Source organism: Camelus dromedarius, chromosome 1, assembly GCF_036321535.1.
Source record: "Camelus dromedarius isolate mCamDro1 chromosome 1, mCamDro1.pat, whole genome shotgun sequence".
Lineage (NCBI taxonomy): Eukaryota > Metazoa > Chordata > Mammalia > Artiodactyla > Camelidae > Camelus > Camelus dromedarius.
Genome location: NC_087436.1, coordinates 25,792,769 through 25,815,817, shown reverse-complemented (window position 1 = coordinate 25,815,817; position 23,049 = coordinate 25,792,769). Strand labels below are relative to the sequence as shown.

General features: G+C 38.4%; 1 protein-coding gene across 2 annotated transcripts; it reads right to left on the bottom strand.

Annotated features, from left to right (window-relative positions):
• Positions 1-10,481: 10,481 nt before the first annotated feature.
• Positions 10,482-23,049, bottom strand: PCDH18 (protocadherin 18). 2 transcript variants are annotated; one of them, XM_010977686.3, is made up of 4 exons: positions 20,084-23,049; positions 19,212-19,300; positions 18,958-19,121; positions 10,482-12,445 (listed from the first exon to the last, which is right to left on the bottom strand). In XM_010977686.3, exons 1-4 carry the CDS (start codon positions 22,568-22,570, stop codon positions 11,778-11,780), a joined length of 3,408 nt encoding a protein of 1,135 aa, XP_010975988.2. In that variant the 5' UTR covers positions 22,571-23,049; the 3' UTR covers positions 10,482-11,777. The 2 variants fall into 2 exon arrangements, with proteins under 2 accessions (XP_010975988.2, XP_031321831.1); XM_031465971.2 differs by having other exon boundaries at positions 19,212-19,297.

Genomic DNA, 23,049 nt, shown 5'->3' with positions numbered 1-23,049 from the left:
TTAAACTCTCTAGGGATAATTGTGTTTTGGGAATGTCTACCTAAAATAGTCTCTCCAGATTTTGGTAACTTGAAACTAAGCTAAGTTAAATGAAGAGAATTCATTGACACCTGGGTCATTTCAAGTAGGATAAAATATTGGAACATTAATTGTTGGGCAGGCCTAAGTTTACCTACCTTCTTCTTCTTGGGAGAGGAAGACTAAAGTGTAAGTTTTCTGATCAGGAAATGCTGCTATGACAAACAGTTTGCAATTACTTGCTTCTTGGTGTTTGCCAGAGATTAAGGTTTTTAAGGGTAAAGATTATAGTCAGTCATAATTCTAGTTATTCTAACCAATGTTCTTTATTGATTACATTGTACTCAGGTGTTTAGCCGTGACTTTTAAGTCTTTTGTCACTTTAGACAGTTACTGTTGTATTCTGATGCTTTTGCAAAAGTGCTTCGTCCTCCAAAAGATTCACAGGAAGGATCTTTTGACAAGTGTAGGTCTGATAAATTTCAGATCATTCTGCTGAACCGAGTAAGAAATGAAAGAATCCTAAGGGAAAACCTATGGCTTCATAAAAAGTTAAAAGGATTGGTTACTGAGTGAACTGGTGGATATCATTATAATTTGTATGGTTTTTGTCTGAAATATTACTAGTTTTGATCTGTGTTTTGTAGGTATAGGGAAGCCCTTCCCCTCAAGTTCACTATGACTTACAGTAATTTGGTAAACTACACCTGTGGGTAGAACTGAAACATTTCTCTTTTCTCTCTGCCTCATCTGTCCAGAAATTGGAGACTCTTTGGTTCCATACAGCCTTATCAGGTGAATGGGAAAGACTGTCTCCTGGCAGGTGCAGGAATCTTGATGTTTTGGAGACCTCTAGAAAGAGAAATGCACCAAGTGGAGCCTGACAGCTGGCCTTTGGCGTGGCTTTCCTGGCCCTGAGACTCCTTCTGAGGAGCTCCACCACAGCCAGTGTGGAGGAGCCTGGGTGATCAATTGCAAATAAATTAGTCGATTTGGCTGGGTTTGGTGGAGATGACAGTAATTTTAGAGAGAAAATAATATGTTTCAGGGGATATTAAATTCTAGTTCTGCTAATTGAGGTCTGTATTTATGAAAGTTATTGTGTTAGCCATACTTCTGTCCTGATGTTCATCATGAAAATGATCTAGTGAAGCTGTCAAAGAGTATAACCACTCATGATGTACCACTGCTTGCTTTAACTCTTCGCTGAAAGCACATGTATAATGTTTGTGTAACAATGCAATATAAGTGGTAAAATGTATAGCCTATAAAGTGTTCCCCTGTTTACATACCTCTGAGCTTCAGGATGCCTGATCAGTTTTCCCCCAACGTGGATAACTAGGCAACTATAAAGGAGGCCTAGCACCAAGAGGCATAACCTGGCCCCAGGGCAGCATTCACCCTGGCTTCAAGGGACATATGCTTTGGTCTGTTGAAAGATAGGCCATCAAAAGGGGAATGACTAAAATCTTCACATATGGAGGTATGAGGAAGTCATTTTGGCTTATACATGGTTTACTTAAACTTTCCTGACCAGAGTTGCCTGTTTTGTGGCATAACATGCATTGTACATCTGCTTTGGCCATTGTGAGAGGTATTGCATTTGAAAGTCAAAATGGAGCAGCTGTGGTTCAGACATCCAAGGTAAAACTAGGAAGCCATTGTAGATGTGATTTTGGACACGTTCTTGTATTACTGATAATTCGAGTTTTCTGAACTGTATTGCAGACCAGGACAAAAACCACAGGCAGGTGTAGGATTATCTCAGAATGTGGGTACTGCTTGTATTTTGCTTAATGGTCAGGATCTCCCCTGTGTTGTGCCTGTTAGATGTCTCACATCTCATCCCTAGCCTTAGCAGAGGGAATCTATTCAAGGACTGGGGAGCAACCATGGCCTCACTGCAAAATGAGTCTGATTGCTGGGTCTACAGTGAGATGCCTTTGTTGCCCTTCTCCAGACTTCCAGGAAAAGTTGACCCAACTAATGTGACTCTGTGGGGATGACAGATAGCAGGGAAAAAAGACCCTCACCATCTTCCTTTCCACATGCCAATCTATCAGAAGATCCCTGCTGGTAAACATTACTGTACAACTGACTCCCCATGAACACTCCTGGGCTATGCTGTGTGGAATGGAATAGGCTGGCTTTTGGACACACAAGTCTAACTAGTGGTATTAACTGTTTTTTGTTTGGAAAGACCTAATGGGTCCACCCCTAATTGCACTCAACATAACATGGGGTGGCAGAGCTGTCATATTGCCAACTCCTGGCTAGGTCAACAGAATATTTCCATTAAAGATAGGCCTTCCTCTCCCAATGGGAGTGCCTCTGGGTTTGTGAAAACCATCGGTGGCCTTACCTTCCTTATAACTGGATAGGATGCTGCCACCATTGACTCCCTCTCCATTGACCAGGTAAGCACTGGCTCCAAAATTTGCCCACATCCTGGCAAATGACTATTCTTAGCATACTAAGTATCTTACTCTTGAAATCCTTTAGCTGCTGGTGTCTGTATTGTATTTGTGGTATCTGATTGCAGTGCCCCTCTATGTGTCTCCAGGGATATCACTGAAGAGGGGGCAAACCAAGATAGTAAGGGTCATACAGGATTTGTAGGGGTGGAGTGTATGGTCAGGCCACTCAAGATGACTGTTCTCTTGCTCTCTGTCCATACCCTGCTGGACCATACCTGCTTCATCTGCACCCCAGTCACATTATTGTTACATACGTGTTTCTGCCCCAGCTGGTAATTGTTCTAACCTTTAGATCGGAACATCTCCACTGTGATAGCTTGTCAGAGGGGTCAGTGAGGGGCTTGCTCTTTGGCTGGTTTCCCTGGTAACCAGTGAGCCAACCTGATGTCAGTTCCCCCATAACTAGTAACCCGACTCCTAGGAGCGAAGACTGCCACTATATCCTGCCCATCGTCTTCTGTACATGATGGAGTATCACTCCAGGACCTTGCTTCATACATGTAAGATCCCGTATCCATTAAACCATCCATGTCTCTGTCACTGAATTCAGGCTCTCTTTTTGTTCTTGAAGCTGGGCAAGCACAGCGTTTGTAGGCCTGTGGTGTGCAGCCCAACACAAACACACACACACACACACACAAATTTGCAATATATTTTGGGGGGATATACTTACTTTCTCAGATATTGCCACCCTGTTAATGCAGGTGGATTTTTCTCCTGTGTCACAATTTGGATTTCTGTTAAAACTAAACAAAGTCATAAGATTTTTCCTAAATATAGAAGGGTCCTTAAATGAAGTTTGTTCTTCAGGGTCCATAATGGTTTCTTCAGCACTGCTTCTCTGGTCACTGCTGATGGTGTAAGGTTAAGATGATTAGATCTAATTAGCTGTTCTCTTCCGTAAGAAACTTGAGGTTGAAATAGGAAGACAAGCATCTAGGTCACAGAACTGAGTCACTGCCAATGCAACATGCTATAGAATATCCTGCTCAAGACTTTCTCTGAACCAACTTACTATCAAATTAGGGAAGATTTGATTTGACTCAGTGAGAGATCACCAAATTCTCTGTTTTTTGCTTCTCAGCCATTATTTAATTGTGATTTTTTTTCTAGTTTATTGAAATATAATTTATAAGCAACAAAATGCACAGATACTAAATATACATTTTGGTGAGTTTTGACAAATGCAGTGGCCCACCCCAATCAAAATAAAGAACAGCTATTTTTGTTGTTGTTGTTTTGGTTTTTTGTTTGTTTGTTTGGTTTTTTTGTTTTTGATTTTTACCATAGAGAGTTCCCTGGATCTGCTTTGCAAGAAGTCTTCACCCTCTCCTCTCCATACCCTCACAACCAGGAAGCACTTTTTTGATATCTGTCAGAATTTGGGAAGAGTAGTCATATTCATTTTGGAAAAGTGGGTTGATTCTGATAATAACTATTGTTACCAATCTTTTCCCATCACACTCCCTTGCCAGCCACAAAAGATTACTGTGTAGGATTTGGATGTTATTCTGTTTTTTCCTTAATTTTAATTATTTATAGATTGAGTACCTTTGACAGGTCAAAAATTATGCCAGTCTCTGGAGCCAGAAAAATGAATCAAAATAAAAATAAGTTTTCCTATCAAGGTACTGAGATTTTAGTATGAGAATTAGAGTAGTAAACTGAAACTTTTGTAGATATTATATAAATGACTTTTCATGACATTCTAAGAGTGCAGGCACTCCTAAATATTGTGTGGAGACTGTTCTGCTGACCAAAATACAGCAGGCAGCCTCTCATGGCCTCCCTGTGTGGCCATGTGACGGCTTTCTGCCAGTGAGCTCTCACTGCAAGTGACTTAGGACACTTTCAGACTCGGTTCCCAATGACCTCCTAATTGTACTCCTCCATGACCGTTTCCCTCGGGTCTGTCTGGAAAGGAGCTCCCTCCCAGGGTAACCATGGAAATGACCGGTTAATGATGGTAGAGTCTTCATGAGTCTGGTCTTCAAATGACCTTCACTTAAGACTGAGTGTTATATGAGAAGAAAGAAACTTTTGCTACATTTGAGAACTTATTCATTTTGAGTTTATTTTTTGCAACTGTTAGCCTTCCTAACTGATATGATATAAACTGTAGTTTCTTTTCTCTAAATAAAATTATTTTTTTCCTTTCAAGACATCTGCTAAAGTCTCAAATGGCAAAGAAACTTATTATTAAATTCTCCATATCTACACCAGAACGGATGAGCTTTTCTGTAGGAAAAAATAACATGAGAAAACAGACGCTCCTGTTACAAATTCCCTAGTGCTTTCCTCTTCTAATTTAAAAGTTTCATTATTTGTTTCAGTTGAGGTGAATGGTGCTATGACTATTATTAACATTGTAGTACAGGTGTGGAGACCAAATTGTTCACTGGCCATGTGATACCAGAAAGAGGGTGGTTCTGGGAGCATCTGCTTTGAGATTTGGACTGTAGCACCCAATCTAGAAAAAAAAATGCCCAAGGGAAAGAGCAAAATATTACCAAATATCTAATTATACACTCATATTTGGTCTCAGTTTTTCTTGATTTCCAACTCATGCTGCTCACAGAAAACACTGAGTTTTACTGTATTTAATGCTACCATGATTTTCTTGAGGCTTAAAACTTAAGCATGTTTAGGTCATAACTGTTTTTTTTTTTTTTAATGGTAATAATGCAGTGTTTTTTCAGTCTTTCTACCTGGCTAGCATATATGGGTTTAAGGAAAAGCATACAGTCATCCACACATTCAACAGATACTTACTGAGCCTCTGTAATAGGCCAGATGCTGTTTGAGGCACTAGGGGTGTATTGGTTAACAAAGCAGGGCCTCTGGTCATTTCTCTATCCTGTTGTTCATTACACCTGATGTGAACTGTCTGCCTGTGCTGGTGTTATGTTGATCTGTTCTGTCATGGCAGTTATGGTCTGGGGCTTTCTCTCTGCTAGCTCTTTGCTCTTCACTTCTCTCTTTAAAGCTTTATTTATTTATTTTTTCAGAGCAACTTTAGATTAACAGAAAAATTGAGGAGATTTTCCACATATCCCCTGAACCCACACATGCAGAACCTGACCCATTAATACCATCCGTCACCAGAATGGTACATCTGTTACCATGATGAGCCTACATTGACACGTCATAATCACACAAAGTCCAAGACTTACATTAGGGTTTATTCTTGATGTTGTATGTTCTATGGATTTGGAAAAATGTATTATGACATATATCCACCATTAGAGTAATATACAGATTATTTTTACTGTCCTAAAAGTTCTCTGTGCTCCATCTATTCATTCCCCTTCTAGACCTCTGGCAACCACTGATCTTTCTACTGTCTTCATAGATTTGCCTTTGTTATAATGTCATACAGTTGGAGTATAGTGTATGTGGCCTTTTCAGTGGCTTCTTTCACTTAGTAACATACATTTAAGTTTCCTCCGTGTATTTTCAAAACTTTGACAGTTCATTTCTTTTTGGCACGGAATAGTATTCCATTGTCTGATTGTATCACAGTTTTCATTCACATACTGAAGGGCATCTTGGTTTCTCCTAAGTTTTGGCAATTAGGAAAAACATCCATAAACATCTGTGTGTAGGTTTCTGTGTGGCCATAAGTTTTGAACTCCTTTGGGTAAATACCAAGGAGCTCAATTGCTGGATCATATAGGAATAGTACGTTCAAGTCTGTAAGAAACTCCAAATTGTCTTCCAAAGTGGCTGTGTCATTTTGCATTTTCATCAGCAATGCATGAGAGTTTCTGCTGCCCTGTATCCTTGCCAGCAGTTGTGGTCAGTATTTCAGATTTTGACCATTCCAATCAGTGTGTAGTGGTCTTCAAGCCTTTTGTCTGTTTTGTTCATCAGTGTTTCTCAAACATCTGGATCAGTATCTGATAGTAAGTGCACAGTAAATATTTGTCAAATTAAGGAGTGATTTACATCCTGCCCCTTCTGCTCAAATGCCATCCAAGAGGAAAGTGGGGAGAAAAAAAATAGTGAAGGATTAAGTCAGTTGCAGTGATCGGTCCTTTGCAGACTTTTCCTACAATGATACTTTGCTCATTGCCATGTGGCCTTGTCCTGTATTTGCTAGCCTACACCTTTGGCAATTACAGAACATCTCCAGAGGAGGTTTACAAAATCCATACTGACAGCCTCTGGACATAAGTTTGCAGAAGAGATACAAATCACAAGGCAGAGACAGGTGAAATATTTTTCCGGTGAGAATTTATGAACCATTCTTAATTCCATTTTTGGATTGTGCATCTCATGTAATAAGATTTACTGAAAGTTGTATAGATTATTTGGAACCTAAAACTCTAACACAAAGGTCTTCTTCCAAAGGAAATGTCTGTACTTCTTCTGTCTAGAATATTTTGTGGTTAGTGATTTTAAACTACAGAATGTACCTGCTAATAAAACAAGAAATGCACCTGGGGTTTTTTAGAAAGGTTTCCTTCATTTAGATAAAAGCAGTTTGAAAGGCAGTACAGTTTATAATATCAGCTTCTCCCCCATTTTGGGTGAGGAAGAAAATCTGAATCTCCTCCAGGCTGTCCAAAGGCAGTGAGGAGGAGAGATGCTACCCTAGAGGCACACACCTGCCCTTATTCCTTCCCTGTCCGCTCTCCTGTGCAGCGAGGGTCAGGGAAAGGAGAAACACCTTCCCCAAAGGTATTGCTTTGTTCTACAAGTTCCTCTTAAGATCATTGAAGGTGGGGATAAAGACACTAACATCTGATATTTTACCCTTCTCAGTGTATTCACCTTGAGGGCTTTATGCTCTTAACAATTGCTGAAGTTACCTTTCTTTCCTGTGGTGATGGACCTTTCCTAGTTAATATTCATTTTCTAGCACTTAACTTTGGCTTATAGGAGCACTCCATGCTCACCTATCCCAGCCTGAACCTTAATACATACAGAGAAGTGTTTTATATTTAGAAAAAACAATTTCTTTCCTCAATAAACGTTTTCTATGCTAGTGTCTCTGTAAGCACTCAAAACATTTAACTTAAAACATAGAACAAATGAAATGACCCCTTTATCCTTTTTTTTTTTTTAATTGAGGTATAGTTGATTTACAATGTTGTGTTAGTTTCTGGTGTACAGCATAGTGATTCAGAATGACCTCTTTACTTCTAATTGTATAAATTTATCCTTCTATTAAAATAGTGAGTCAGAGGAGCAAAGTTTATTGAGAATGAAAAGGTATTAGCTTCATATCTCAAAAATATGATCCCTATTATATTAATAACAAAGAAAAGACATGAAAAAAATTGATAAAATCTTGGTGATTATATAAAGAACTATATACATGCAAAAATTTGGAGAAGATTGCTATAAAATGTGGACAGTAGGATAAGTTATCAAGGAGGAGTACCATAAAATAAATAAATTGAGGAGATAAAATCTGAAAAAGCAAACAAGAATTAGGAGCAACTTGCAGACGTCATAAAAGGAAATAGAAAACTATTACTTTAAAGTGCCAGGGTAGGATGTGTTACTGCAATTTTAAAAGTCAGGAAGTATGTAAATTTTGGTAGCAATTTTTGCAATGCCATCTCCCCATAAAAACCTTTTAACAGCTCCACAAGTTGTATAAGCTATCTTATCATAAAAATACAAATTAATGAGAAGTATATAGTATTTTCAGATCGATTATACAGTACCTACCTGTTCAATTATGTTTTGGTTTAGATTATGTTAAAGGTCCTGTTATTTCTGGTATATAAAATGTATAAACTTGACTATGATTCCAGTTACACAGATGAAGAATGAAACCACAATTTGGGCAATAAAGGTTTGTTTTTTGTTTTTTTTTTTTTCCAATTGCAATGTGGAACTGTAGATATCCTTCAGTTATTTAAAAAAAAAAGTGACATTTTTAGTTTGTTTTAGAAACTAAACTGAGTGAGATGAATCTTCAGTGGCCCAAATAGGCTAATTTATTAATTAAAATGCTATGTAACCACATAGAATTGTTTCTATCATTCACAATTAGAGGCATCCTAATGTATTAAAAAAATGATTACAATCAGTTTGGCATCTTATACTTTCATAATATATAAGGCAGCTTATAAATATAAGATAGCTTTGTTTGATGAATTTAACCTGCAATTAAGGAAGTCAGTATGCTGGCTTTTTTAAAATTCCTACACTGTTTTTTTCTTTTTTAAAACAACACAAATCTTTAAAATTTTCATATGGTTTGACTTAAATTTTGTATAACAATATTTAGTGCCTAGTCAGTGTTCAGTGTGTCCTTAATCTTTGATATTGCGATGATATGTTATCAAGATACATTGAATTGAAATGGAGACATAAAAACTTTTCAGTAGTTTAGCAAATTATCTGAATTGGTTTGGAACCATTCTGTGAATTCATGTAGGGTTGCAATTTTGCTTAATCAGGCAATCCATTTTTCACCCATACAACTAAATTTTAAATAGATTCACTATTTTTTGGATTTTTAATGTGTCAGTAATTCAAACTCGGTCTTGAATATTTTCTGACTTTAGTCAGTATCAAAAGGATGAAGCAGAGAAACTAAGCCAGTTTTCACAAATGACACTTCTTCAGTGACTCCAATAAGAAGGTAACTTTTTCCTTAGTAGTTATCTACCGGTAAATGGTAAATGTGATATACGTGTGACAGGAGAAGTAACAATTTAAATGATGAACAAAGTGATAAGTCCCATCTGCTAAATACCAAGAAAGATAGAAATGTTAAATGAATAACCATGTTAATAACATAGAAGAATTTGAAAAAAGCCAATTCTCATCATCCTATAAACAAGCATTTAAAAGGAAGACTTGTTAACCAACAGATTCAGTGTCAATTACATTTTTGGAAGATGAGTCCCTTCATGGATGGTTACCATTTAAGAACATTAAAAAGACGCCAGTGGGGCCAAGGAGTTAAGAAATAATGCATGGAGAAAGGAATCTCCTTGATTTAAGTGGTTTTTGGTTGTTTCAAACTGAGGAGGGGCAGGGTATCAAAGAAGAGGAAATACAGATTTGATGAGAGGTCAGTTGTTCTGATGGCACTGGACTGTCCAGCTTTCACTGGGGTACTATTACCTGTGAAAGAAACAGGAGGGAAAAGTGAAGGTATCACACTAGTAGCCCCTTAACCTGTAGGCATGGAAAGTACGAAGAGGTAGGGGAGGCTGGAGAAGCAAGGAGTTTGAGACTCAGAATGCTTACTACATGGACAAGATAACACAGGTCTTGTGTTTAATACAATATTGCATTTTATTTACTTCACATCATTCCAACATTGATTCCTAGCTTTGCTTCCTAAATTACTGTTGGCACTTTAAATGAAGACAGAATGAAGTTATGCAAATCTTTTTCTTAATGATAATATGTACGGAAAGGAAGTGAAGTTGAAAAGCAAAATGTATTTAAATGTGGTTAGCCTTCATGTGTGTAATCTATGGAAAAAATAAATTGAAATTTCATTTGTAATTGCAATCACTTCTACAAAGGGAAATGTGCCTTTTGAAAAGACATAACACATCTATTTGATGTGGTACTCATTTGAGAATTAAACTATCTAAGTTTCAGCCATTTTAAGGTTATTTAACTTTCCCAGTACTTCCGTTCCCTACTAGTAAACCAAGGGAGATCACATTTTCACCTCTTGGAAACATTCTAAGGGTACACTTTTCTTCCTCTGACACAACTTAATGCAAAATGTTCTGAGAAATCATTTTTTTTTTAATTGGAAAAAATGTTCAAGCAGTTACCATTTGATTATTCTTTTTTCTTTACACTTCAAATGCATATAAGTTCTTTCATTTACTGGGAATATGTTAGACTACTTTCATTCCCATTTCAGGTCTCAGATTCATTCCTTTTTCATTGTGGTTTTCTCCTTCTCTATCATTCAAATGCCAACAGTGGATTACCCCTCACAAAGGGTATGCTTCATGCCAAGTTTTTGAAGGTATAGGTAGGAACAGACTCTGATTTATGGACAGTTTTTAGCTTTACTTTAATTTTCCTTTTATTTTCACTGACAGCAAAATTTTCTGGAGAGTACAATCAAGATAGTGTATTCACAGAAATAACATTAATAGAAGCTTGGTCATAAATGAGAACAGTCATAACGATCTCCCTTACCAAGGCATTCCACACAGAGAGATAACAGCACAATAAATAAAGAATTTGCCGTTTGTCACACAACAAATAAAACAGAATTGCAGTAACAAAAATGCAATTTTATAAATGTTCTTATACTAAAAACAAAAGCAAAAATATGAGATCATGCACTAGAGACAAAAGCTAAAAGTGAATAGTTATAGCAAAAAAAAGGTTGCAAAAAATAAAAATATTCAAGTTTTGTGAGAGGAGAGAGGATGATTCAAATAGAACAGTTTTAGGGTAAATCAATTATATTTACTACCCTAGGAGGGATACTGACCTAACTCTTTGTCTGTTAATACTTTATGCTGTTAAAATACACACTGTTACCCATTTAAAGGACAGATTCCATTTCCTTGGGGCAGGTCTCATATTACAAGGATGGTATAAAATTCATTGTTTATAAATAGATGATAATACTTTAGGAAAAATGTTCTCAAGAACAGACCACTGTGATGCTCTGGAATAGTAGGAGCCTGGGATTTAGGAAACTGATTCTAGTTCTATTTTTTACATCGTCTTTGAAAGATACTTCCCAGTCCTGAAATAAAATTTCACCTCATGTTTCAATTTTACCGTTAATAGTTGAACTATCAGAACTAGCAGAGAGCAGTAAAAATAACAAAAACAACAATAATAAAATAGTTAGATTTTTTTATCAATACTTAATTTTTTAAAAAAAGGTAGAAAAAGAAAGCTGGGTCACTTAATGGAACTAAGACTTGAATAATGCTTTAGTGGGGTTGTTCCTACAGCATAACAATTTCTTCCCCAACATAACTAATCTAAGCAGTGCCTTTATACTTTGTGGTTGAATATTATATCAGATTTGAACAGTGGCTAGTTTCTACATGATTAGGAAAGACATGTTTGTCATGGGAGTAAAAAAATAAAATTTGTCTGTTAAATTACACATAAATATAAGGTACAAATGTATTTTTAAAATACAGATTAAAATAATCACACTTGCATTGTGTACATACGAAAATACAGTATTTAATATTCAATATACACAGACACATTTATGATAAATGCAACTATTTGGCAACGCCAGTTCTTTTCAGGGCTTCCGCTGTCCCCGTTTCCACATACATAGAAACAAACATGCCTTTCTGTAGTCTCCTAGCTCTGGCGGACATCCTGAAGCAGTTTGTTAATCTCAGCCACTAGCTCACTGGCATCCATGAGTTCGTGTTTGCCGTCATTGAGGTGGTTGAGCACGTTGTCGAAATCATCTTCTTCGTAGTTTTCAGGGATCTCCTCCATGGCCGGCAGCCATTTTGCAGAGGGCTGCACACTGGAGTGAGTCCCCAGCGGGGGCCCTGAGTTGGTGGTGGGATTCTGGAAATGCGTGCTGGCCGCCCAGGCCGCCACCCCCTGCGGGTAACCCACAGCCTTGGTGGGCAGAGGCCCCTTCCTGCGTTCCAGAGAGTTGGACCGATCCGCCTCGCTGCACTCAGAGTACGTGTCCAGGGAGGCGGGCAAGAGGCGCTGGAACACACTGCTCATTTCCGAGAGCAGAGAGGAGGTGCTGGTGTCCCCAGAGTCCTCATCGCTTGGGGAGTCCTTCCCAAAAGTGGAAAAACTCTTCTTCTTCTCACCAGAATCTGCAGGCTGGGCGTCATCTTCAAGGCTCTGATGCGGATTTTGCTGCTGGGGCTGGGATGGGAATTCTTCCCCCGGTATGAACATGTTACTCCTGTAATCCGAGGAAGGCGAGGGCAGCGGTGGCATCCAGCACTGGTCGGAGTGTCCCAGGACCCTGCATTCTTCCGTGCACAGCCTCATAGCTGCACTCAAGGAACGCAATGAGGATTGGTCATTAGGTGTAGCGTGACTCAAGATAATAGGAAAATTACAATTTGATTTAAATAGAATAAGACCATTTTAAACTATGACTGTGATACTAACGGATTATTTTACACACGAGATGGACTACGATTACGGCTTTGATTTGACTGCTGGTTTTATGGACCTGGTATATGTTTTATTCTTGTCTATCAAATATGACAAGGAGGGTTATGACTCATGCACTTCTCAGGAATATCATCTGCTACTCAAGTAATGAGAAAATAGATTGAAAACTTACACATGAGAAAGACTGCAAAAGAGCAAAGGTGTGGGTGATGAAATATTTGCCAAACATAAACTCTAAACAGTCCCAGAGATGTAAGGTGAAATCTATAACTTTAGAATGCCACCAGATAAGCCTTGAGTAATAATACCTTTGAATACCTGCTAGATATTGAGATCTGTCTGACCTACTTTACTTTTACTGGAGGCATTGAGAATATAATAAACTATCAAGTAATTATACTTATCAATCTCTCTTAAAAATATTCTGGTTTATTTATTGACTTGCTGCTTAAAATAGCAGTGCAAATTACCCTCAACTACCAGGCATGTGCAGTTACACTGTTAAGAAGTCTTTTAGAGGTTTGAGATTCAGAGAGTTGGAAAAGTCATCAAAGGATGAAGAATATGAAAAATCCATTGGTTAGTTCTTCCAGATGTTATGATGACCTGTTGGAATGTGAGTGGCTACACTCAGAACACCATCAGTGATATGAGAAAAGCAGAAAAATGAAGGGGTGGGATCTCTAAATTTGGCAAATATAATAACTAAACTATATAACAACCAAGAAATGTGAAGATGTAAAATATACTCCACAAAGCATCCATTTCTTTCAGTGACAGTTAGGTCTCTTCAACATCATGATTTTGTTTGAGAGCAAATGACACAATACAGAAAATGCAAGGTAATTATCTCAGATTTGAATGAAAACTGGATTGATATCAGCCATACCTATATATTCAGAGCGAATTCCATCCTTTGAGACTTCAAGATAATTCTGTTCCTATACCTCATGAATCCTGGACCTCAACTCTTAATAGAGAAGGGGACATTGAGAAACAGAAATGAGAACAACTGTGAGAGAAGATGTCTGATTGCTAGGAACACTAGAAATATAAATTAGGGAGAATGTTGGACAGTGTGAATGCCAATCCCAAAGAAATCCCTATGGAGTAAGGGAAAGAGCAATATTGAGAATCCTTATGTAATTTTTCTCTGAAGAAAGGTTAAATTTAAACAAGCAAGAAAAAAAATATTTTACATGTGCTGGCTTCATGTGTTATTACTAGTTGGAAATATTTACCAACCATTGTTGTTCATCATTTAAATGTGGACAAAACCAAAGCAAAAGGTGGTGAAAGTAACTGGAATATCTTAATAGCAATGAGGTTTATCAGCAGTGAAATAACTATCAAAGTGGTAATGAATTTTTTTCCTAATTCCCTGGGTCTCTGAAAATGGAAAGGAAGCCTGTCTACACTGTCTTACTCACATCCTGTTAGAAGGAAGGGGAACAGACCTGTTTATACCTCTTCATTTGTTTTCTGGCCTTTAACTCTGTGGGAAGGACTTAATTGTTTGATTGGCTTCGTTTTGTTTTAATGTTTAATGACACAGGAGAAAGGGAAAAATCACATAGGCTTCTAAGAATCCTGAGTATAATCAACTTTCTGGAGAACTGAGTATAATGAAAACAACAATACCATCTGGGTGATTAATATGACAGTTTATATTCAAAAATAAATGTGGTGAGAGGAAGTTTTAGAAAAGGAATGCTATTTTATAACTTCATAACAAATAAACAAGGCTTTAATTATAAAATGATAAATTAACATACAATTATAAAATTCAAAAAATATGGAAAATTGATGAATAAAGACACATGGAGAGAAGGATGCCCAAAATAATACAAGTGGAAGTGTGCTGGAACAGAAGAATTTCTCAATTTCATTAATATTTTCAGCTTTTCCCCTGAGACTCAACTGTTGGAAAGTGCTCTCAGCATACATGTAAGTTAGTGCCACAGATATTCCATACCATGTCCAATGAATCAGGACTTGTTGGCAAGTGGTGCAGTGGGGAGCCTTCTTGTCACTCTTTGAAAGCTCTGTCAGGTGGCTGAATTTCTGCTGAGGAGGAAAAGCCTTGGGGAAGTAGACAGCTCTTCCTTCCCACTGCATGACTGTCAATTTCAGCCCTCTGCTAGATGTTCTAGGTAGGGCAGGAAGCAAGCATCAGATGTAAGAACAAAGATGTATGCTTAACTTCTGTCAAGCCATTAATCACTGAGTCATCAATCAATTATTTATTAAGAGCCTGCCATATGTAAAGTGCTATGATAGCTCCCTACCCTCAGATGGTTTCAGGTATAATTCTGGGTCATGCATAACAAAGGAGGTCATAAATGCCCAGTTAACATGCCAAACTATATGAAGCTGAGGGCATGTCAAAAGAAGAAAAAAGGCAAATACTCTATGGTATCACTCATATGTGGAATCTAAAAAAATACAGCAAAAGAATGAATATAACAAAAAAAAGCAGACTTAGAGATTAAGAGAACAAACTAGTGGTTACCAGGGGGGAGAGGGAAGCGGGGAGGGGCATGATAGGGGTAGGGGAGTAAGAAGCAAACTATTAGATATAAAATAAGCTATAAGGATGTGCTGTATAACATGGGGAATATAGCCAAAATTTTATAATAACTATAAATGGAGTATAATTGTAAAAAAATTGTGAATCACTCTATTGTACACCTGTGATATTATGTAATGCTGTATAGCAACTATACTTCAATAAAAATAAAATTAAAAAAATAGAGTAGACATGGAGGCTGAAGTAATTAAAGAGCAACTTAAACCAACTTTGAGAGATGAATAGGATTCAGACAAAGTGATTTTTTCAGGTAGAAAGAGGGCATGAGCAAAGGACTGGTGTATTAGGTAGAGAGGAGGCTCTGCCTATTGCAAAAAATTCAAAAGGAAAATTGACAGTTAAGCAAAGAGTGGATGTCTCTGACCTTGGAATGCCAAGATAAATAGTTGAATCAAGTGTTGCTGGGCAACAAAAGTCAATTCTTGCTTTTGAACCCCCAAAACATAAGGGAAAATATTCTGAAAAAGCTCAAGCTAAATGAAAGAAAGATTTGACAAAGGGAGAAGTGATTGGAGAGTGAGTATTGGTTTGTGGGCTGGTACAGTACACCAGCCATGGACAAAGGGCCAGAAAGAGGACACCAGCCGTGAGAATGGAAAGGACATGGAGTTAAAGAGGACTGTTTGAATTAAGTGATCACTGATGACAGAATGAGAAAAAATAGAATGAGCTTAATCAAGAAGGAGTACCACATGAACGTCCTGGCATAGCGAATACTTCAGGGAAAGGGAGATTTGGCGGCCATCTATGTAGTGTTGTAGTTCAAAGCTGAATTAGTAAGGAAGAAAGTATGTTGACAAACATGAGCCAACAGACAAAAATGCACAGTGACTTTACTGCTTAGAATGCAGGATCCTTCTGTGGGAATTAATAGAATGAATGACCAGAAATGACCCTGCTGGCCGGCAGAGCTACATAACATAATTTATATTTGATCACAGACTAATGCAGAAAAAACAGTTGGAATGAGACACTGAAGTTCTAAAAATATACATGCTTTAGAAAACGGTGCTGGTATCTGTTAATGGCTTTCAGATGTGGATTTACATTTTTTTTTCTACTTGGAGTATTTTCTGGGAATATAAGTTCACAAAGCACAAGTTTTACCCCCTAATGTGCCAGTAGAGGCTGCCAGGATGAAGAATAAACCAGAATATGGTGATGTATCATCAGAGTAAGGGTCATAATTAAGGGATGGTTATCTATGTGTAGATAATGAGTTATGCACATTTCTATCTATACTAGCCAAACCTAAATAAAGCTTAAGATATTTTACAGATCATTGGTGATTTCCTGGTGCTCTGTGCCTCCAGAATAATTTCCACCAAACCCCACGTAGAGGTAGGTGGCTGGTACGGCAGGCGTGTATATACTGGAATACAGTGTATTGTAATACAATACCATGCCCTAGCGAAACAGCTCTCCCACCGAATACTCAGATTAAGTATGATTGTGTAACTAAAGAACTGTTTTGTAAAGGATTGTCTATATATTAGGTGGTGTTATTAATGATAATTAAAGGTTGAGCCTGTAACTTTGAACACAAATGTAACTTGGGAGGAGTCTAAAGTCACTCACTAAACAAGACCTACTATTATCTAGACTTCATCATTAGCTACCTATTGTTTCTCCAATGTCTTTATTCTTTAACATGTATTTTAATTTAATTATTTTAATTCAAGCATCAGATAACTCTCCTACCACGAACATATCTAGTGGTGGTAACTTTGAAAATATAGGATAGCGTGAAAGAGGAATCTTGACCTTTAAAAAAAAAATTAGCCCATGATTAGCTATTAAGTTACAGAATTTCAGAATTAAAAAGGACTTTAGGCATTATTTAGGCCCAGAAACTGCAAAGTTATCTCAGTAGGGGCAGTTATTCTCCTTTTAACTATGCTGATAAATTAAAATTTCAATGAATCAACTTTCTACAATTTAAAAAATAACATATATAATGAAATATTGATATACCCATGATGTTACTTTTCTGTTTTATGAAATAATGTAATTTGGGAAATTGTATTATTCAAAATTAGGGATCAATATTCAAAATTAAAAGTTCTAGCAATATTATAGGATCATAGAAATTCAGCCACCTTTTTCATTTCATGGCTACGAATAAAACTGGTTCTCTTTGAGCAAGTTATCTGAGGCCATATATATTCTACTAGGTTTTCAAGGATTTCTCTTTCAATTGGTCTAGGGAGTCTATGAATTAAAAAAAAAAAAGACACCGTGGGTGACTGTGTAAGTACTGGCTCTCTACACCAATTATGCCCTTAATTACACTAGAGGTTCTTCACGTACATTCATCCTGCCAGAAATGCAGTGTCTATTACAGCAATAGCATAATCAAGTAAGCAGCACTTAATAGTTTCACAGACAGTAGTTAGTCTTTAGAATGTAAGAACAAATACGTCACTCAACATATTTAAAAAAATAAAAACTGGTTACTTTACTCTAGATAGATTAGTGTCTAGGAGTAGAGGGATTGGTTCAAAGCCCACCTCTACCACATACAAATTGCTTGATTTTGGACATTTTTTAAAAATCTTTATAAGTTTCAGTTTTCAAATCTAAAAATAAAAAATAAGAACACTATTGTTATTACCACCACCACTAATTCCTATGTCAAAGTGTTGGGAGGGGCAGTGCAGATACAGAGCTCCTCCTGGGCTCAGAGTAAGCCCTGGGGCATCGTTGGTAACTAACTACTCCTGCGACTGCTGGAACTAATCCTAATACTCCTGCCACCACTATGACTCAGTCTATGAGAGCTAGAGTTTCTATTTACTGATTTCGACTGAATTTCTGTGGCTTTCTGAATCTCCCTCGTGTCTATTTCCTAAACGCTCTTACTTGTCTGTATTTAGAAAACAGATGTTCAGTGGAACTCAGATAAGTAATATAATTTTGCTCTGCCTTTCATTTATCATTTCATTTACTCGTTTATCAAGTGGCAGTCATCTGATCAATATTCAGTGGAATCTGGAAACCTAAGTAGCCAAAGGAGCATTTATATGTTCCTAAGGCTTGATTTACTATTACAGTCTTTAGTAACTGGGTTGCTAGGAGTGATGCAGTCGGTATTTACCCAGCTGGATCAGAGAATTTTTGCTGCAGGATTAGAGAGAAGGGACTCTAAGGAAAATGTGGCTCATAACTTAATAGGACTTCCTCCATCTAGCTGTGTCCTTGTAAGTTCCCCTCTTGGACTCCTGTTCCCCTTCATTACAGTGGAGACATAAAATGAAAGGTGGCAAAAAATATTCCATGCTTAACCACCTACAGAGATGCATTCTTTCTCCTATTTTTAGTGGTTAAAGTGTACCATTCCCTAGTGTATTTTAATCTCTGATTATGTGAGTTGGTTACCATCGCAGGAAATGTGTCCTCCAGATTATAGTCCAGTTCACCACTAGGCACCAAAACAGGCTGTCTGAATAAAAACGGCCACCCAGTAATTTTATAGAGTTGCTCAAGAGTGTCGTACAGCAGTAGGGGATGGGGTAGAGAGAGGAGGGAAGTGGTGTGGTTTCCTATCCTCCTTTCCACACATCTTCCTTGTCCTCTTAAGCTCTCATGCTTACTCCCTTTCTCTACCAGCTGTTTACTATGAATTTTAATGAAATCATTTAAAATTGTTTCAGTTTTTGTCCATCACTAAGAGTGTGCATATTACAGATACTTTTGTGCAAAGGAGAAAGAAGACATAAAAGCATAGGAGAAACTGCTCTTTTCACTGGTGTAGTTGATCTCAAAATAAAGATTTATCCATCACTACCCTCTTACCTGCTGGAATTCTTCCATCTGTAAGAAACAGGTCACTGAAGCCTTCGCCCAGCAGCCTATCTATTGGAGAATCTCGCCCCAAATCATAATCACTGTCCCCTGCTTCACTGTCACCACGGCCACTGTCTTTCAAGCTAAATTTGTCCATGTCTTGAAGGGCATATCTAGAAAGAGAAATCAGGCAAAGTATAGTTTTTACTCTTCAGGTTGTATGTTATTTGAGACCTAATAGATAGCACAAGGGTCATTCATACCTATAGCTCCTGGAATATTTGTTTCCTCGAAAACTTGGCCTTGGCTGATACTGTCCCTGGTGAAGCATTGAAAGAAGCTGGGAGACCTGCTGGAAACCAAATAGACAGTACTGATTCCTGGAAACAACCTCCCAGTACACACGAGCTTTATGCAAAGAAAAACAGTCACTCACTATTTCATCCTAATTAACTGAACATAGTATCTCTGTTTCAAAGATTTACATATACTGGACTATGACAGACCATGCAGCCAGCCACCCAAACAGAGCTGAAATAGATCCCAGAGAGATCTGGATGATCTCATACAGCTAGCTTTTTCTTTTAGAAGGAAGATTCCTTTGTAAATAACTGATTGATTTCCTCTGTTTTATAGTTCAGATTAAAGTGACCAGTTACCAAAATACCTGGAGGATGCTGTAGAATACAACACTCTAACACATGTAGTTAAAGGCACAAAAAATTCAAAAGTTGAACAAATACACATGTACTGAGATGGGATTATGGAGACCTCAGTTTTTTAATTTTTCTTGCAGAACATAACTATGAGAATCAAGCAAGCCCTTTTATTTCTGGCTTGAAGTATCAATCTGGGAAGTAAGGGGATTCTAATTAGGTAGACCTTTGCTAGCGTCACACTTATTTTTCAATATTATATATAGTACATGCAAGGAAATTCTTTATAAGAAACTTAAAACACTATGTTAAGATGTATATACTTGTTACACCTACATGATGTAAGTTGCATTCTATTTAACATGCATATTGTTAGTATTGTTACTTATCAGTGGAAGCGTTTAAGAACTAACACATACAGAACTTCTGATCACTAACAGCTGACTTTGTCAGTGATTAGGTGCAGGGTATGATCTTACCTCAACAGCAGGGGTGGCGTGGGTGAGTTCTAACGAGAAATTCTCTGGCACGTGGTTCGAGGAGATTGTCACCAAACTGTTGAGGGACTGGTGACTGTTGTGACTCTGCCGGCTGCCCATTTGCCCTCTTTCTAAGGTAGGAGATGAAGACGGAGACGACCTGTGATGAGATCTGATAGGCAGGGTGCCATTTACAGTAGGCACCAACGTGATGTCCCCTTTATGAATCTGTCTGGAGGGTCTTTTTGGGTGGTGCTGGTAAGTTGATTCTGCCACCCTGCAGTTGTAGGATCTCGTGTCTTTCTTTTCTCGGTTACACCTAGTTGCAAACAGCACCATAATAACCAACAACACTGCACAAATTGCTCCTAAGGAAATAATTATAATCATGGAGACATCCAAGGATGTCTGGCTTACTGAGGTCATTGCTGTACTTGTCACTGACTCTGCATATTCAAAGATGATACACTTCAGAAGGACTTTGGTATGCAGCTGAGGATTGCCTTTGTCCTGGATGACAACTGAGAGCTCCCATTCTGTGTAGGGAACAGATTCCATGCTTACGTTGGTATGGATGTCACATGATCGTGGATCAATGACAAAGATATTCTCCTCATTACCTGCTACTATGGAGCAGCTGAGTTCAGCATTCACACCAGAGTCTCTGTCAATTGCCCTTACTCTTGTGATGTGAAAGCCGCTTTCAGCCCCTCTGGGGATGGAGATTTCTGCGGTGTTATTGCGCAGTGCAGGCCCTATAACCACGGGGACATTGTCATTTTCATCGATGATGGTGAGCACAACTGTGGTATTGCTTACAAGTTGCTTTGGACTTCCACCATCTCTTGCTTCAACCACAAAAGTGATCTGACTCACTTCCTCATGATCAAAGATTCTGAGAGCATAGATGGCTCCATTAGATGGGTCGATGGTTACGTATGTAGTTATGGAACTTCCGAGGATAAAACTCTCCAAAATGGTATATGTAACTTGCCCATTTTCTCCAAGATCAGGATCTGTGGCTGTAACAGTGGTGATATATGCCCCTGGCGAGTTATTCTCCGAGATTGCAAATTCATATCGACTCCTCTGGAAGTGGGGTGGATTGTCATTTATATCATTGATTTGAACAGTAAAATGTTTTACTGTGGAGAGACTGGGTGTCCCCTTGTCCTCGGCGATTACAGTCAAACTGTATTCAGATCTCTTTTCTCTATCCAGCGTGGCGTTCGTCAAGATTAAATAATTGTTTTCATAAGTCTTCTGAAGTTTAAAGTGACCATGTCCGTGAAGCTTACAAACTATTTCTCCATTCAGCCCAGAATCCTTGTCCTGAACCCTGACCAAGGCAACAAATGTGTCAACAGGATCCCCTTCAAAAATATAAGATATTTCTTCTTTTCCAGGAGACATGAGGTTTATGTTAATTTCAGGTTTATTGTCATTAACATCCACAACCTTAATTATAATTTTGCAATGAGCTGGGATTGAATTCGGACCCAAATCTTGAGCCTGAACATCAATCTCATAGGATTTGGTGATTTCATAATCCACTTGCTTGAAAAGAGTCAAATGTCCTCTTTCTGAATCAATCTTAAAAGTCTCTATAATTTTGGGAGACACATGACTGCTGAAGGAATAGACAATTTTCCCATTAGCGCCCTCATCTGGATCAGTGGCATTCAGGTCTAGAAGCAAAGTGCCAACGGGGGAGTTTTCTAAGAGTTGTATTATATAAGACTGCTGCTCAAAAGCAGGGCTGTTGTCATTAGAGTCAGAAATGCTGATTTTTAGGATGGATGAGCCAGACCTCTGAGGCACCCCCATGTCCGAGGCGGTGAGCTGAAGCTCGTAGCTTGACTTCAGCTCCCGATCCAGCTCTCTGACCACTATGAGCTCTGCATACTTGGCTCCATCAGTCCTGGTCCGAACCTCGATATTAAAAAAATCATTGGCTGAGAGAGAGTACGTGTGGAGGGAATTTTCCCCAACATCTGGATCAAAGGCACTGTCCAGGGGAATACGAGTCCCGACTGCTGCACTCTCCGAGATCTCAATAGGTATGAGAGATCTTGAAAACTGGGGAGAATTGTCATTAATATCCAGCACTTCAACTTCAATATGGAAAAGCTGCAGATGCTCAGTCGGTAGAGTGATCACATCAAACTCTATAGAACAGTTTAAGTTTTTCTGGCATAGTTGTTCACGGTCAATCTTTGCCCCTATGCTGATTTCCCCATTATCCTCATTTACTACGAGGAGAGGAGAATTTCCCCTTTGCATGGCTCGAAAACGAACAGTAGAAGGATTAGGCAGCTTCACTAAAACATCAGCCACATCCTCTGATAGTCTTGCAATTACCGATCCAACCCTCTGCTCCTCATAAATCCTGTATTTTAAATTCTTGCCTAGTACATCGGAGTTGAAAGATACCACCAGGAGTGCAAACACAAATCTAAAGTGCATTTTAGCATTCATTTGGTGCATCAGTCAGTTTATGAGATTCCTCTCACAGAGCGAGGTAAAACAGCAAAGCAATTCCCTCAACTTCCTTTGGCAACTTAAAGCTAAGCTACATTTGGTACTGGAAACTTGAAAGCGTCTCTTAATAACACAGCACAGCAATTAACAGCTCGCAAACTTTTGTTTCATACACACCGTGTCACGACTTCCAGATATTACCGGCGTGGAGTCCATCCAATCCTTGCATTTGTTTGGCTGTTTGTCCTGTTGGCAGGCAAAAAGGTGTCACCTCCGCGTTTTCCCCCTTGTGTAGTCGGAATCCGTCTATTGCAGGGTGCCGGCAGAGTCTGCGGTGGATCTTTCCCGAGCGATTCTTTCTCCCTTTCTCTGCTCGGCTGCAGACTAAACACCCGTGATTGCTGACTCCAGTCGAAAATCTGTACAACTTCACTTCAACTCAGACAAAGCTCTCTTGCCCGGCGTGTGTTGAATCGCTTCCAGCC